The sequence below is a fragment of the Sciurus vulgaris genome, assembly GCF_902686455.1.
Source record: "Sciurus vulgaris genome assembly, chromosome: 6".
Lineage (NCBI taxonomy): Eukaryota > Metazoa > Chordata > Mammalia > Rodentia > Sciuridae > Sciurus > Sciurus vulgaris.
This window is the reverse complement of record NC_136466.1, coordinates 160591168-160607314: the sequence shown is the minus strand read 5'-3', so window position 1 is coordinate 160607314 and position 16147 is coordinate 160591168. Positions and strand designations below refer to the sequence as shown.

The window sequence follows — 16147 nt, the reverse complement described above, 5'->3', positions numbered from 1 at the left end:
GATTACACTTCAGTTGTTTTCATAGCTCATTCTGAAAAGGCCCAGAAACTTGGACATGATGAGTTATGTTTCCATCCACCTTTTTGATTCCCACCCAGAAATTTCATGAGAAGTTTAAATCTGACTAGGAGGATAGAGTGCTCAAATAAGCTGCCCATCGTTAATGGTCTTACTGACAGAAGCAGCCTTCTCTGTGAGGATCAGGCTTTGGCTGATCTGTGCAGCCCTGCACCTCTGTCTCCATGGTGCTCTTGTTTTGGTATTTGCTCATGACCTTATAAATCTCGGTGTTAAAACTGGAGGAGGATGAAGGTTCATACATGGTCTGCCTTCCTGTCAGGGCTCCGGTGAAGATAAGGGATCAGAATACCATTTTGCAAATATGGAAACATCACAATGATTTTAATAGTAGACAGTGCTGAGGGGCCCCAGCCTCTACTGCCCTGCCATGTGGTGTGGATATCCACTTAATAGTCCTTTTATGTTAGTATGCTTCCGTAGCGAATTCTTTTAAAATTATCTTTTTATAAAAAAAAATTAAGCGATCTGGTATTACTATACCATAAATCTCCAGGTTTTGCTGTTAGGCACAGTATCCAGAGCTGCGTTGTCCTGTTTGCTTGCCTGTCACTACATCTAGCCACTGAAACCACATCAAGTTGAATAAAATCATCATAATAATTTCTGAAAACAATTCGACAGAAGTGAATTCCTTACTCAGAGCACCTGTGTTTCACTCACCTGGCATCCTTGTGTGGTCGGTGGCTAGTGCACAGACAGCACAAAGGCACATTTGTGGCTGCAGAGCCTGCTGCCCTGATAGAGCCTCACCCTCAGAGGGCCCCGGTGTCCTGCCAGCCTCTGTGCTGGAGTGGCCTGCTCGTGTCCCAAAGCCAGGATTCTCTTTGAGCTTGTGGCTGAGTCTTCATTTCCTCACGTGATAATGAACTGTTTTGTGCTTCTGTTCGTATTCTTAGAAAATTTCACTTTTCACGAAAAGTTTAAACTTTTCAGAAAGAATTTTAAAAGTAGCATGTATTATAAACATGACTAATACACAATGATTATCATTTTGAATTTTATCATAAGTCTGGGTTGAAATTCTGAAGAAAATAATAAATGTACTGCTTCATTATTTCTTTTTTTTTGACTTTCTGAAGCAAATAATACCTTGTTCCTATTTTAATAGAATTTCACAGTTGTATATGTGTTTTTTTTTCATGAAAGCTTTTACTAAAAGCATAGACTAATTCTTAACTTGTGGTATAAATAAGATGGAATAAAGGAATTGGGACAAAAATAAATATAAAACAAATAGCGTATGAAAGCAGGTTAAAAGTACTCAGAGTGACTATTGGTTATTTTGGTTCAAGTTGAAGTTGTCTCCTCCGAATTTCTCTATTGGCGCTGTCAGAGCTGGATTTCTGATGCACAAGTGGAAATGCTCCTTCTACCCTATGATTTTTCCTGGACAGGGAAGAGGACCCAGGGGAGAGAGTGAAAATGATGAAACAAAAAGGAAAAGCAGGGTAATATTTTCTAGAAATGAAGACAGAAAATGAGATGAGAAAAAAGAAATATGAAGTTTGAATTTGTGAGTGTGTGTGTGTGTACTTTCAATCAGCCTTATTCCAAAAAGGGAGAATCCCTTTTGAGTAAATATTTTTAAAGTTTATATTCTAGGATATTCTAGGAAGTTTCCATTCCCCCCCCCGCCCCCCCAAATCAGCTGTGTTCATCTGAGGCTCGGTCTGGGAGGTGGAGTGATAGGCTTAAGCCATGGGTGGGATGAAGCTCGCTGGCCTGGAGGACCCTAGCTCTGGGTGGTGGAGGTAAAACAGGCAGAGGAGCCCGCACCTCAGGTGGCAGCTCCTACTCAACAGGGAGTGGGGAAATGCCTGGAGAGTCAGTTCACTAGTCACTCAGGTTGTCTGAAAGCTCTGTATATAAAGCTTCTCCCTTACCCGCTTGTCTCAGTTTTGCAAAGTGGCAGACACAAACTCCATTTATCTTCTATGCAGCATCACTTAAAAAACCCACTTTTTAAGAGATACTTTGGGTTAGTCAGTCTTTTTTCTACAAAAAGAAGGAACTTTATTGTGCAGCCAACCACCCAGGAGGCCAGGAACTCTACACCAAGATCTTCCTCTCCATTAGTTGTTGGTGGGAAAAGCTGCCTGCTGATTGAGGGGCAAGGAAGGGGAGTTTTAGGGTTCCTTTGTGCAGGCACAGACCAGCTTCACGCCTCTTCCCAGGTTGCGTGCTTCCTTCCTGGGAGTTATGTTCTGTGCAGGGGACTCTGAGCTTGTGTCAGGGTTATTGCTTAGGCAAGCTTGCTTCTTCAGTGATGTGCATTCTTGAAAAGCTGATTTTAAACCATCCTTGAATGAATTCTGGAGGTTTGCCCTGAAAAATAACTTAAGAACTTTTGTTATGTAAGGAACTTTTGTCCAGGTGTGTCCAGACCTTAATCAGTTTCAGTTGCTTCAACAAAAGGAGTTGTATCTATCTTAATAGTGATTTTGATGCAGTTATCTGTTAGTCTGACAACTTTATTAAATTGTGAACTATTATACTGTATAACTAATACTTGTGTTCATGGTCCATCAGAGGCATTTTTGTCTTTTCTTAGAATATGTTGGAACTCTTTGTTTTGGGTGTTTGGCAGTGGCCGTTGTCCAGGAGTAAATTAATTGCTGATTTGGACCTGATGATTTATTAATGGTGATGGTTAACCTCAGTCAGTTCATATTTTGAAAAGAGTTTATAATAATTAGTAATTGGTATTAAATACAATAATGGAAGAAGTGAAATGAAGTTCAAGAATCATCCAAGCTGACCTAAATGACATTTATAGAACTCTCTACCCAAGAAATACTTAGAAATATAGTAAGTAGTCACATCTGACTATGTATGGGGGAGGAGAGAGATAATTTTGTTACTATTTCCATGGTCTTGAGGGAGTTAGGAAGACACCACAGAAGAGGGTAATGAAAACACTCCTTGGTGCTGGGTGCTGGCTGACTTAGTGTTGTTTGGAGCCACCGGAAACTAACTGCTCTCATTGACACTTAATGCCATGTGAATTGGTGTCAAGCCCAGAGATTTTAACAAAGTACAGATATTTTTCTGAGCCAACATTAGTAGAGGGATTTTCATAAACAATAATTACTTGAGTGACTTGTCTATTTTAAGGTCTTAAATGTCTTAAATAGCTGAGAGGTTATGCTCATCAGATTTTAGGAAAGTTATAGTGTCTTTCCCCGTCTGGCTGGTCAGGTGTCACATTTTAAGATAGCCATCGGCTGCATTCCCTGCTAAGTGTAAAGACATGCTGGAAACTGAGTGAAAGAGGTTAAACCCAGGGAAATGTGTTGGTGTCTGCTGAGCTTAATTGAATTAGCTTCTTTAATTGTGCCTTCTGCACTTGCCTTCAACACTTAGCTGTGATGGATTCTGATAGCATCTCCCTGGAAAATTTGGCAGTGATTTATCCACTATTGATGAGTACTGGATATGTGGGTGGCAGTGGGGAAAATTGAGATTGGAGCTGCAGTCAGCAGCCCTGGACATTTAGGGAGGCTCAGATTCCTTGTTTATATGCAAATTGGAAAAATTTGGTTCTGCCACCTCCTAAGCCTTTCTTAAGGTTCACAACTGAGCAGCTTGGGCTGCTTTTATTGGTCTCCTCTTTATTCCTGTGTTAATTTCCTTTGTAAAGGTTAGAAGAATGGGCTGGCTGCTCTTCCTAATGTTAGTCAAGTGGTTTCAGCTCCCTTGGTCTTTTTCTGTAGTATTTTAATGTAAGAGGAACAGGAAGTCTGAAACACAGCTCCTCAGAGAAGCTGCATTCTGCTGAGCTGGGAGAACAAGGGCAGGTGGAAACATGGGTTAAGATGTGAATTGGCAAAGCTGGCGAGGATATCTCAAACAGCGCAAGGCAGTGGCCCCCCAGAAGCAAACCCACACTCTGGGCAGCTGAAATCTGAAGCTTTTGTCAAAACACAGGTTCCTGGGCCTGCCCCTTGTCCCATTAGAACCTAACCTCTGGGGTGGAGTCCAAGAATCATATCCCATTTGCCGACTCTCATTGATGCCATCTGAGATGGATATTTAACTATGTTTCATTCTTATGATCTCACACAACTACTCTTATTTTCAAAATGTGTGTTTAAAAATATCCCCTTCTCAACATAAATGGTCTGTGATGAATTGGTAGAAGTGATCTTTTTATTTTTAACCTCCAAGTACATGAGCAACGTGGACTCGTGGTGTAAAGCCTGTGGTGAAGTGGACCTTCCGTCTGAGCTGCAGGATCTGGAAGATGCCATTCATCACCACCAGGGGATCTACGAGCACATCACCCTGGCTTATTCTGAGGTAAGGACCAGTTTTCCTTAGATTGCAAGGCAACATACTTTTGCATCATAGCATTAGAAGCTGACAAGTTGAATTTTTGGATCGCCCAGTGAAAACTCAAGAAGTGGAGTTACACTTCAGTTTAGTCACTTAGCATTTGAATTCCTGTACATGGGGGTCATGAGTGAAGCTGGTGTGGGCAGCCAGTGACTTTTCATGGCCCTATGATTTTTGCTGATTTGAGTGCTTGTATTTTTATCAGCTAAATAAATGAAATTCCAGTCTTCTTGTCTACATGTACTTAAGATATATGTATTTGTGTGCTGGTCAGTGTTGTCAAACTCAGTTTACTTCCTGAATGAAACTTTTTAGAAAGTATGGGGAGAGCCTACTTCAGCTTCATGATCTGGATTGCAAAACAGTTTCTTCGAATTCGTAAAGCTTACTGTCCATTTTAGAAATCTAAGTGTAGCATTTTCTTTGTTATTTCAGGGTTCATTGCATTATTAATTTAAGGTGTCCCTGTTTTATTTTGTGCTGCCTCCTTCTGTGCCAGGCTGTACTGTAAGGACTTTATGTAAACCTTAATGCTTATAACTCTGAGGTGTGTACTGTTTTTGTCTGGGCTGTTAACAAATGAGGAAACCGAGGCACGAAGATGAAGCGACTTGTGCAGGTGAGCAGCTGGTGGAGTGAGATGGCTTCGCCAGTCCTGGCAGGCTGGCTGCATGTTCCCACTCACTATTCTGCCACCTCTATACCATGCCACTGGGGCCACGTGACGCCCACACCTGCAGATAGCCTCTGCAGTCAGCCTCTGCAGTAGTGGTTGTTACATTCCTGAAAATGTTTCCGTGGGAGAGGTGTTGGGAATTCCGTGTGCTTGCTTTTCTCTAAGGTTTCCTCCAATCTCTTAATAGGCAGCATTCGCAATGTCCTCTATTTAGGTGGATGATCACTGTGAGGCTTCATTGAGAAAATGTCTCAGAGTACGTGGCAGAGGGTTGGGTATAGAGGATGTTTAATAAATGTTTGCTGGTTTTAAATCAAAGTCGTCCTTGATCTGAACCACACTCACTCTTGTCAGAGTTGCAAGGAAGAATTGGCCATTTGCATTTTAGTCCGGCAGTTCTTGTGCTTCACTGACCACTGGCCCAGGCTTCTGTAAGGATTTCTACCTGTATCCACCACCATTCTGTCTAGTTCCATCATTCCTTCTGTATTTATAGGTCATTTTGTACATTAAGAAAGAAAAACCCACCCCGCTTCTTCCTTTCTTCCTCATGAAGTCTTACTGTGTACAGTGGATTAGCATGTGTTATTGTCTTTTGACACGTAAATTGTCCAGATTTGACCAGTAAAAATCCCTCTGTCCTTTTGCTATATCCTTCTCATCCTTCGAACACTCCTTTACTTTCTGGCTTAACAAGATGTTCCAGTCTCCTCTTGTACTCTCCCTGCACCCCCGCCCCCCAGGGGGGATCAGCCTCCTCACCCAGTGTAAGAAGGTTCCTTGAATTGTTGTATGGCATCTAGAAGGAAGGGCAGAGGGGCTTGTTTGCTTACGAAGTGTTAGCACTTCTAGGCCCTCTGAGCAGCCAGGAAGCATGCACAATTACACATATATCTAAATATTACTGTATCTATCTGTGACTACCTATATTCTTAAAGCACATGTGTTCTGTTTGTACTGGCTCTTCCATTTCCAATCCAATACCTCAGGGTTCTTTCTAGCCTTTTTCTTTCCATGTTTATAAATCCCTCCTCAGATAACAAAGAGACCTGACTTCCATTGTTCTCAATACTTTAGCTTACTCGTTCAGTTAGCATTTGGTCAATCTCCTACTAATTATTCTGGTCTGGTTCTTCACCCCTGTTCTCTAGTGCCCACTTCCTTAGAAAGCCTAGTACCACCACTCTTCACTGCCTCACTTCCTCCCTGCCAGGAGGCGAAGAGGACAGGAAGGGAAAGACTTCTTCGGTTTTTTAAAGTAATTTTTTCTTTTCCTGAGTCAGTGATTTCAAACTTGGTTGAAGATGTAGCTTCTCATAGTCCACCCCCAGAAATGCTGACTCTCTGTCCACCCAGCGACCCTGAGGAGCGTTGCCTTACTGGTCCTAAGGGATCCTTCGGGGGCATCCATCTCAGACGCAGGGCCCTGCCATGGGATAGGCTAGCTGGCTGTAGAGCTTCCAGCCATGTTCATAAGGCAGCTCTTTCTTCCTTTCCCAGCCTCTCTCCTCTCCGCTACCCCTCCTTTATTACTCCTTGCTTTTTTATACAAATTTTTCTTTAAAACTGTGTCTGCAGTCTGTAGTCTCTGGAGACATAAGTTTGCTGTGGGAAACCTTCCCGGCACTTTTTCAAGAGACAAACACTGCCTTGCTCTGTTTGATTAGATCTGTCCCATGTTGCTCCTGTGTGTGTTGTAGGGACAGATCTACCTACCTCACATTCACTTGCTTCAGCTTGCCAGGGTTTGGGGCCAGTCTTGCTTGCTGTAGCTGATTGCAGGAGAGTGTAAGCAGTGTGAACAACTGAGAAAACCTGTGGTTTAGAAATAGCGCGTAGAGTAGTTGTTTTTAATGTTTTAAATAAACCAGCATATCTTCAAGTTTTTCAGTAAACTAAATTCATACAAATGACTTTGATCAGTGTGCCCTCGTCTCCTTGTAAACCTAAAAATCACGTTTGAATTTAAGTTGCGAGCATAGTAAGTGTCCACATGTCCCCCACACTGCAGCCCTGGAGCAGGAGAAAGGCAAAGTGAGCTTGGCTTGCTGCAAACCAGGGTGACACCAGGGTTTAGTGTCTGCATCACTTTCTCAGCTTAACAAGTGTGCTGACGTAGTGTGCACTTCAGCACCCTCAGGATTTGCTGCTCACGAAGCTGGCTGAGCGCCTTTTTAAAAGTAGATGATGGCATGGTTGGTGTTATTTGCATAAAATAAAAACAAGCAGCAGAATGAGTCACCTGGATAGTAACGGTACTAAGACCACTTGGGAGGTGAGTGGAAGCTCAGCTCCCTTGCTCCACATCACTTAGTGAGCAACTGTTTTATAATCTTATGAAAGGTGGCAGCATTGCCACAATCACTTGGTGCTGTCATCCACCTCTGCTGTAGCCTCAGAGCCAACGGTCCATAAAGCAGCTTGTCTCCTTACCCCAGAGCTCAGCTAGAGGCCTTGCAAGGGCTCCAGATGCAGGAGCGATAAAGCAAGCTCGAGTGTGGTCTGCAGAACATGCATGCAGAACACAGGTGCTTCAGTCCAACTCGTGCCAATGGGGCCACACCAGCAGTTGACTGTTTTTGTCTTATTTTGGTTTTTCTTTCCAATGATCCAAGTAGAGGTATCAGAAAAGGTTAGACATGGTTAAATTGATCCAGTTTTGAATCAGAAACTAAATAACCACAAGAAATCAGCTTCAGAAGTCCATCCTATGAGAACTTTCCCCAGAGAAAGAACCATCTTTTTCAACCTTCTCTTTACCAGATGGCGTCCTTAGGGGCCTGGGAAGCATCACATGACCTTTCAGAAAGCAGTGGGACTATGCTGCACTGTTGGTAGGCGCTTCTTAACGTAGCCATCCTAACACAGTTTGACTTCCTTAGAGAAGCAGGTTCGGCTCGTCTGAGTGTCCACTGTGGCTACAGAGTAGGCCGTGCTCACCTGCTGCCTTCTCCTTTTCTTCTCTGCCATGAGAGCCTTGGCATGGGATCGTGTCATGGGAGCCAGAGGACAGCAGAATCCCACCCAGGCTTCCTGCAGAGGTCTGTGCTGGGAGGCCTTGTGCACCCAGCTGTAAGAAGAATCAGCAACCCTGGGACTCGGAGTCAGCCAGTGCCTTCCCTCTGCTTAAGCTGCTGGGGAGCCACGTCCTCACGGCAGGCGAGGTGGTTTTGTGTGTGTGCCTGCTTTTCTTTTACCTTTGGACTGTTGCTTCCAACCCCTTGACATCGAAGGCTCCACATTTGGACCTACTTGACACACCTCTTGGTTGATTTCTTTGTCTTTCGGATGGTTGTTGCTTTTGAAGCCTTAAGCAACAGTTTCCATGTTCTTGTAGTATAGCATTCAGCTTTAGGCAACTGAAGAATGTTCCTGCTCTAGACTTAGCTCAGAATCTGATGTAATGGGAAATGTAGAGATACAAGTACCAGAAATGAGAACAGGCAAGCCTCTGCACAGTTTTAAGGAACTTCGTTTTAGGGTGGCATGCAGAGATCTAAGGTATAAATGTGTATAGTTCTGATCAAAAATAAATATTCAGGGACTAGGCCATTGTTCTAGATTTTAAATAGTTAAACTTCCTCCTAAATATTAGGAACAAGCATACCTTTGATATGGTAAAATTTAAAACATCTTTAATTACTTTCTTTATTTGAGTTAGTACTTGCATTTTCCTTAACTCATTTAGCTATTAGAGCCTATGAGTTCATGTTTATAAAATGTTAGTGTTTATAAACACTGCCTGTCAAGTTCCCCAGCCCTATGTTCTAAGAAAATCAAAGAACAGACTGAAAAATGAACTGATTTGATCAGTTAAAAAATTGTGGAGAAGCCCTTCTATTTGATAGTGACAGCTGACTTTCTTTTTGCAGCTGTTTTGTGTGGGACTGAAAACTAGAAACACAGTTTTAAACAAAATGTGTAACTACAGTAAATTCATTTACCTAGTTCTCCAGTTAAAGTCATTCACAACTACATCACGTACCATAAACTCATATTATTAGTTATACTTGAAATATATGTGAATTTTTTTGGCTGCTATGTACTCAATAATCTCTTCTTAATTTTTTTTTTTTTTTGGTTATTCTATACCATTTAAAATATTCATTTCTATATGATAGAAGTAAATTCTAGCATTTAATTAAATTCTAACATTTTTCACATAGTACTGTACCTACAAAAACCTCTTGCCAAAAATTATTAAAAATATGTATAATATTGTTTATGTACTTAGATAATACTTCTTAAACTGCCAGACCTACAAAAGCTACATGGAAATAAAACAATTATTTCTGTAAAGCTTCACTAGAGAATTTGAATAAGAGCACTTGGAGTTCCATGCTGTCCCAGTGGGTGTGAGAGGTGTTCTTTTATCCAGGATCTTTCCTGCAAAATGCTGCTACTACCATTGGCACTCTAATACGCCACAGTGCCAGTGGTGGCACCAGCAGTGACACTTTGGTCTCTGCCTGTGGATTCCCAGGGGCAGAGCATGCTCAGTGAGCTGTCTCTCTCGTCATCTACTCAGAGGCATGATGTGTGCTACTGAGAGCTGCGAAATGGTTGCAGAAATACTCAGGGAAAGAAACTTACATTGAAATATTGTTGTTCAGATTTTTTCATTCTCAGAACAGTATCAGTGGTGTTATAGGGATGCCTTTTGGAAACGTGATGTGGGTTGGGAACCCATTTGACACATTTTGTATTGGTGGTTTAAGATCCAGAAGAGTGGGTTAAGATAGAGCTTGCTTTCTACTTGTGTAGATGGAGTCTGTGAAGACTGTTGTTCCAGGGCCAGTGTGGCTGCTCTGTTGGCTCTTTTAACAGGTAAACACTGTCAAATTTGCCTTAGAATCATCAACAGTGGCTGAAGCGCCAGCATCTCACCCAAGTTCCTGGAGGCAAGGGCGAGACAGAATGAGCATGCCTGTAACTTGGCCCCTTAAACTGCTTTCACAGAATTTCCATTGAACCTTTTTTAACTTCTGTATGTTGATCATTCATATAAATAAGCAGGGCTGGAAAATGTAGCTTTATGGCTGGAATATGCCATTTCTGAGTTTGAGGTTCGGCTCTCGGGGAGGGGTGAGTGAACTTTGGAGAGGCAGCCCTCAACTTCTTACCTGTGTCTTTCTGACTTGTGCTCACCAGATCCTGTGCTGTGTTGTCCTTTCCTGATTTATGTGCATTATGAGGAATAAAACTCAGAGGACTGATTCATAAGGCTTTTTTTTTAGGCTGGGGTTATATCTCAGTGCTAGAGCACTTGCCTTCCCTCCTGTCTTTGGTGCCAGGAACTTTGATGAGATGGCTAAAACTTCAGCAGCTATTAATAACTCTAAGACAAACTTTTTAGAGCCTGTGACATGTAAAATAAGGAAATGAAGCAGTGATTCTCAGTTCTAAGAGATGCAGCCACTCTGTTGCATACAAAATTTTTTTGCTGCCTGCTTTGCCATCCTGAAACAAAATGTGTAGGTAATTCAATCTACTTTGATGTGTAATTTATATGCGTACAAGAATAAACAGGAAAATTAGATATTCAGATATTGGCCATATATATAAAACCATGTGACATAGCAGTTACAAATGTAGACTGCCATGTTATATTGTTTTATATACATACACACATGTAGATTATGTGTATATATAGTATTGATGTGAATATGAATGTGTATTGTGTTTGTATATTCACACACACACACACACACATATATATATAATGTGTAGTATTGATACAAATAGTGAGAATGGTGTTATTGCAGTGATGTGTTATTTTGAGAAGGTAAGCAGCTTTTGCAAAGTTCCAAAGAAAACCAAACACTGCCTTGCTGTATTAACATGGTCACTGCCTTCCTGGAAAAAGCAGTGACATTGAAACTAAACAAGTAAGAAAACACTCCATGAGATGATTACAAAAAGCTGAGCAGTTCTTCATTATGTGGTATTATCCTGCTCATTTCAGAATACCCAGTCTCTAAACACACTGGTAAATTCCTTTCCCCAAGTCAATCACTGTGCCTCCCCTCGTGTGCACACACAGTGACTTCTGGGCAACTGAGAATCCCCTGTTCTAGAAGCCTTACATTTCCAGTTTTTGTTTTTCTTTTTGATTGGTTATAATTATAATTATACATAATAATGGGATTCATGATGCCATATTCATATATGCACATAACATAATTTGATACTGTTTTGTGTGTCCTGGTGATGGGGATCGAACCTGGGGCCTCACTCTTGCTAGGCGAATGCTTTACCACTGAGCTAGAACCCCAGCCCTAACACATTTTGTTTTGACTGCCACTGAGTCAAATAACATGGCCCTTTTTTACCCTGTTGTCTTCAGCTGGACCTGTTTTCTCGTAAAATTTGTTGTAACGACGTATTAGATGAACTTTAAATCATGAAAACTTCATAAAGTATAATCAGCACGTCCGACAAAGGTTTCACGTGCATGTAATGAAAAATAAGCACATGCTGGTCCTGATTGTTTGGGCCTGTAATCCCAGCAACTCAGGAGGCTGAGGCAAGTTCTCTACCACCCTCAGCAACTTAGCCAGATCAAAGTAAGCCGTCTCAAACTAAGAAACTTAAGAACTTAGCCGTCTCAAAGTAAGAAATAAAGGTCGGGGGATGTAGCTCAGTGTAGAGTGCCCTGAGTTCAGTTCTTAGCCCTGCAGATACAGAACAATACACAGGGACAGGACATTTTGCATCTCTGCACAGCTACACCTCTAAGAGCTAAAGGAACAGGTTAGGCAGTTCCAGAGGCCTCCTGTGCCACTAGTTGGGGTTATAAAGGCTCTGGGAGAACAGTCTCAGTCCATGTGTACCCTCTAACTAGAGTCACAGGGTTCCCAGATGGGGAGGTGCCTGAGAAGAGAGGCTGCTCCAGGCACCTTGGCTCTCTCAGTGGGGTGCTCCGCTGCCCCTCCTTGCCGTTGTCTCCTGGGGTCATAGTTTTCTACTGCCTCTCGCATCATTATTCATAAATCTTAAGAATCACTTATATACATGACTTTCTTTCCATTCTCTACCCTCCCCTTTTTAAATTTCTTCTGTTAATTTGAATGCTTTTGTTTAATTGTAGTTTGATAATTAAGTCATAATTTAACCCTGAAATTTCTTTTTCAAAAAGTGATGTTATTTTACTCAAAATTACTTGAAGTTAATAAACCAAATAAAATGGCATTTTTAGTTTTCTTTTTATTTTGTGGAGTAAAGTTGCTGTTCAGGTAAAATTGCTGTCAGAAAATTTAAGTACATGTTCTTTGCCTGTTGTTAGATTATTGATTATTTTCTTAAGTGAGGTTTCAAGATTCAGTGTTAAAAATTTTGTGATGATCTGTTGTGTTCTATAATAATGTCTCAAGAGAAAATTCTTTCTTTTAAAATTCATAGATATCCAGCCATGCAACAGATTTGCTGATTCATATTACTAAAGGCAAATAGTATGTTTCTTAAGAATAGTATCTATTATGATGTTCATGATAATAAGTCTTTATTTTAATTTGACATTACGATATTTTGTTGTTTGGTATTGATGGATAGCGGATGGATTATTATAAAGTTTATTTGGTTGTATGTGAGATATGCCGTTGTGTGATTGTGTGTGTGTGTGTGTGTGTATGTGTGTGTACGTGCATATGTACCTGAGGGATCATCTGCAGCCCAGCATGGACACAGCCACCAGTCTTGAATAATCATGTGCTCACTTTTCGGGCAGGTGAGCCAAGATGGGAAGTCACTTCTTGACAAACTCCAGAGGCCCTTGACTCCTGGCAGCTCTGACTCCCTCACAGCCTCTGCCAACTACTCCAAGGCTGTGCACCATGTCCTGGATGTCATCCACGAGGTGCTGCACCACCAACGGCAGCTTGAGAACATCTGGCAGCACCGCAAAGTCCGGCTGCACCAGAGGCTGCAGCTGTGTGTGTTCCAGCAGGACGTTCAGCAGGTGGGTTTCAGGTCGCACCCTTCTCATGGGGGATGGCTTCTGCTGACTTGGGTTTGGTTGCATGTGCTGCCAGGTGGAATCATCCACGCTGAAGAGTGAGAGGGACGTGAGGACAGGACTTCTTCGTTGACTACCATTGTGTGCACTCCCAGTTGTATTTATTTGGAGAATAATGCTGGTGGTGCATGTATTGGTGTGTTCTTACGTTTGTTTAAGGTTTGTCTCCTTTTTTTTTCCTTAAACAATGAGCTAATATGTTTTTGTTCTGATTTGGTGCATAGTGTGGTTCATGATGCATGGTAGGTTCTTCGTTAGTCGTCATTAATGAAAAGAGGACTTCCATGACCGTTCATTTCTAAGCAGTCCACATCTCTTGTTGTTATAAAAGTAGCTCCAGGTCACCATTCTAATCGTGTGCTTATTGCAGGTTTTGGGGACAAAGCTGTGGGTATAAATTATGATGTGGCTTTAGTGATAAATAAGACAGCAATCATATCCTTGTTCTAAAATAGAGGGGAAAATAACTCTAGGGATGAGGAATTCTGGGGTTTGCAGACCTGTGGCATCTAGGAAGTTGGCCTGAAGTCACAGTGTTGTATCTGGGGTTGTGGGGGGGGCACTCTTTTCTCTGGCTTTTGGCAAGCCAGCATGCATGGTTCAGCCATGTAGATCTCAGATTTCCATCTCTCCAGGAATTGTCTGAAGGTTGATGGGTTTTCTGCTGAGTGGACTGGGACTAGAGAATCACACTGCATTCTGACAAACACAAGACTCTCCCTGCCATTGATCACCATTCTTCACTTAATGTAAATCTGACAAATTCAAAATACTCTTTATGGTTCTGTCATTGGTAATTTTCACAAACTAGGCTTTGCTTCTAATTTTGCTTTTTAAGTTCTCTGAAGGTTACATATGCAAAGTGCCTCAGGAATGATTGTTTTGGTATTATGCTTCTTAACAATGTCGTTTCAGCCAAGAAACTAATTACTAGGGAAAAAATGCAGAACAGGAAGAGGAGAGGGTGGAGCCGTTGCCTTGGAGGGGTTTATGGAGAGAATGGTAATTTTAAGGTTGAAAGAACATATGTTCTTTTTTCTGAACTGTTTGAAAACTTTATAAACCAGAAAATGTTAATAGTTCACATGTTATTATTAAAGAATTTTTCCACCTGCCTTACAACACTTGGCTCAGATGTCCTGACTCATCCATGGACTGATCACTGAGGGGGACCCATTTTCCTACCTGAGGAAGCAACAGCTGGGTACCCCCACTTTGCCGTGACTTTCAAGACACCAGAGGCGTAAGAGAAAGTCACTGGACTGTTTCGGGTAGGGGAAGGCACAGGGAAGTAAGGCTTCTGGAAGAGGTCGAGGAGCCTGGCCATCTTAGTTGGCACCTAGTACTTAACACACTTAAACTCAAAAACGGCAAACATTAGGTGGAAAGGTAATTATGATAATTATGAGACCAGTTCTTCAAGGCAGCTTTCCCCACTGAGGAACAGGACACTAGGATGGATGTAGGTGGAGGAGAAGGTATTTTGGTATGCACCTAATGCATATCGCTCCTGTTAGCATTCCACAGACAGTAGATTTCGCTCATTAAGGAAACTGTTTTTTGTTGATAAATGATCTGGAATGGTTTGCACTTGTTATGAAAAGAGGAAATGGCTACTGTAGGCTTGACTTGTGAAGCAAAGAGCAAAACTGATTAATCAAAGCAGAACACTCACAATAGAATGTCAAAACCAGAAAGGTGTTTCTGAAGCTCAAGAAACTGATAAGAGGTAGTAAGTAGGAGAGGTAAGCTGAAGATAAATGAACAAAGTGGTAGTGCTTTAGAAAGATGTATCAGCAAATGCAGGTTTGTAAAGAAAAAATATAGTACGCCAGTTAGAGATATCATAAGTATTTTTTGTTTGATTGTTTTGGGTAATGAAAAGTTTTTTGTTTTTTTCTTAAAAGTATCTGTAAATATCATTGAGAAAAAAGAAGTACCGAGCAGTAGGTATGATTGCAGTGTAATGAAAACAGCCCTGCAGAAGGGTATATGTTTATTGAGAAATACTTGAAAGACATATTTCATAGTGTTTATAGTGCTCCAGGGAGGCAGTGGGGGACAGGTGTCAGAAATGCTGTGTGGAGTTTGAGTTTGAAACACGGTTAGTTTTGGTGTGGTGGTTGGTTTTCCATGACCTCCGTACAGGAGGGTCGGGTCTGGTAGTCAGAGGTGAGGGTAGAGAAGCAAGGAGGCTGCTATTGCGTAATGCCTGCCACTATCAAAGCCAGGTGGTGAACAGCGGACGGCTTGCTGCAGACTCACCCAGTGCATGTGCTGCAGCTGCTAGCAGACTCGTCACCTGGTTGGCACATGTCCTCATGACTTCCCAGTGTACTTCCTCCCCCTGCCGTGCGCTTACTGTTGGAGTAGCCCTTGGTGAACGTGTGGTGGGTTGATGGGGCAGCCGCTGTGTTCCAGCTCAGCTACATGTTTAGCTCGGTGTGTGCTTAGTTAACTGCAGGAAGGTAATTTGGTTTTGCTGCATGTACTTGTTCAGGAGGAGTAATAGTCATGGAAGTAGTCCAAAGAAGGATGCTGCCAGACTTGTTTTCCTGCCTCACCTGTCCAGTTTGCCTGGCTCTTCTCAGACAGTTGGGATTTAGTTACGCCACACAGCGGGGAGGTGACTGGCTCCATAAAAGTCATCTTTCCTGAAGCAGACTGACTCCCCAGCAGAAACCACTCGGGCAGTAAGACCTCTCCTATAACGCTTCCCATTTTCACCCAGCAGCCCTTACTGTGTGAGCACCTCTTGCAACAACTCCCTGCAGGCTGGTGTTGGACCGTTAACTGATATTATTTATTTATTTATTTATTTTTTATTGTAAACAAATGGGATACATGTTGTTTCTGTTTGTACATGGAGTAACAGCATACCATTTACATATTCATACATTTACATAGAGTAATGATGTTTGATTCATTCCTTTATTTTTTCCTCCCCCCCACCCCTCCCAACTCTCTTTTCCCTCTATACAGTCCCTCCTTCCTCCATTCTTGCCCTACTCCCACCCCCCATTAGGTGTCATCATCCACTT

General features: G+C 42.0%; 1 protein-coding gene across 1 annotated transcript in view; it reads left to right on the top strand.

Moving 5' to 3' along the window:
* The window catches only part of TRIO (trio Rho guanine nucleotide exchange factor), a 331715-nt gene that overhangs the window by 140493 nt on the left and 175075 nt on the right, over positions 1-16147 (top strand). The window contains 2 exon segments of the mRNA XM_079145182.1: positions 4249-4380; positions 12819-13049. Of these exon segments, the coding sequence (XP_079001308.1) occupies positions 4249-4380; positions 12819-13049 (363 nt within the window).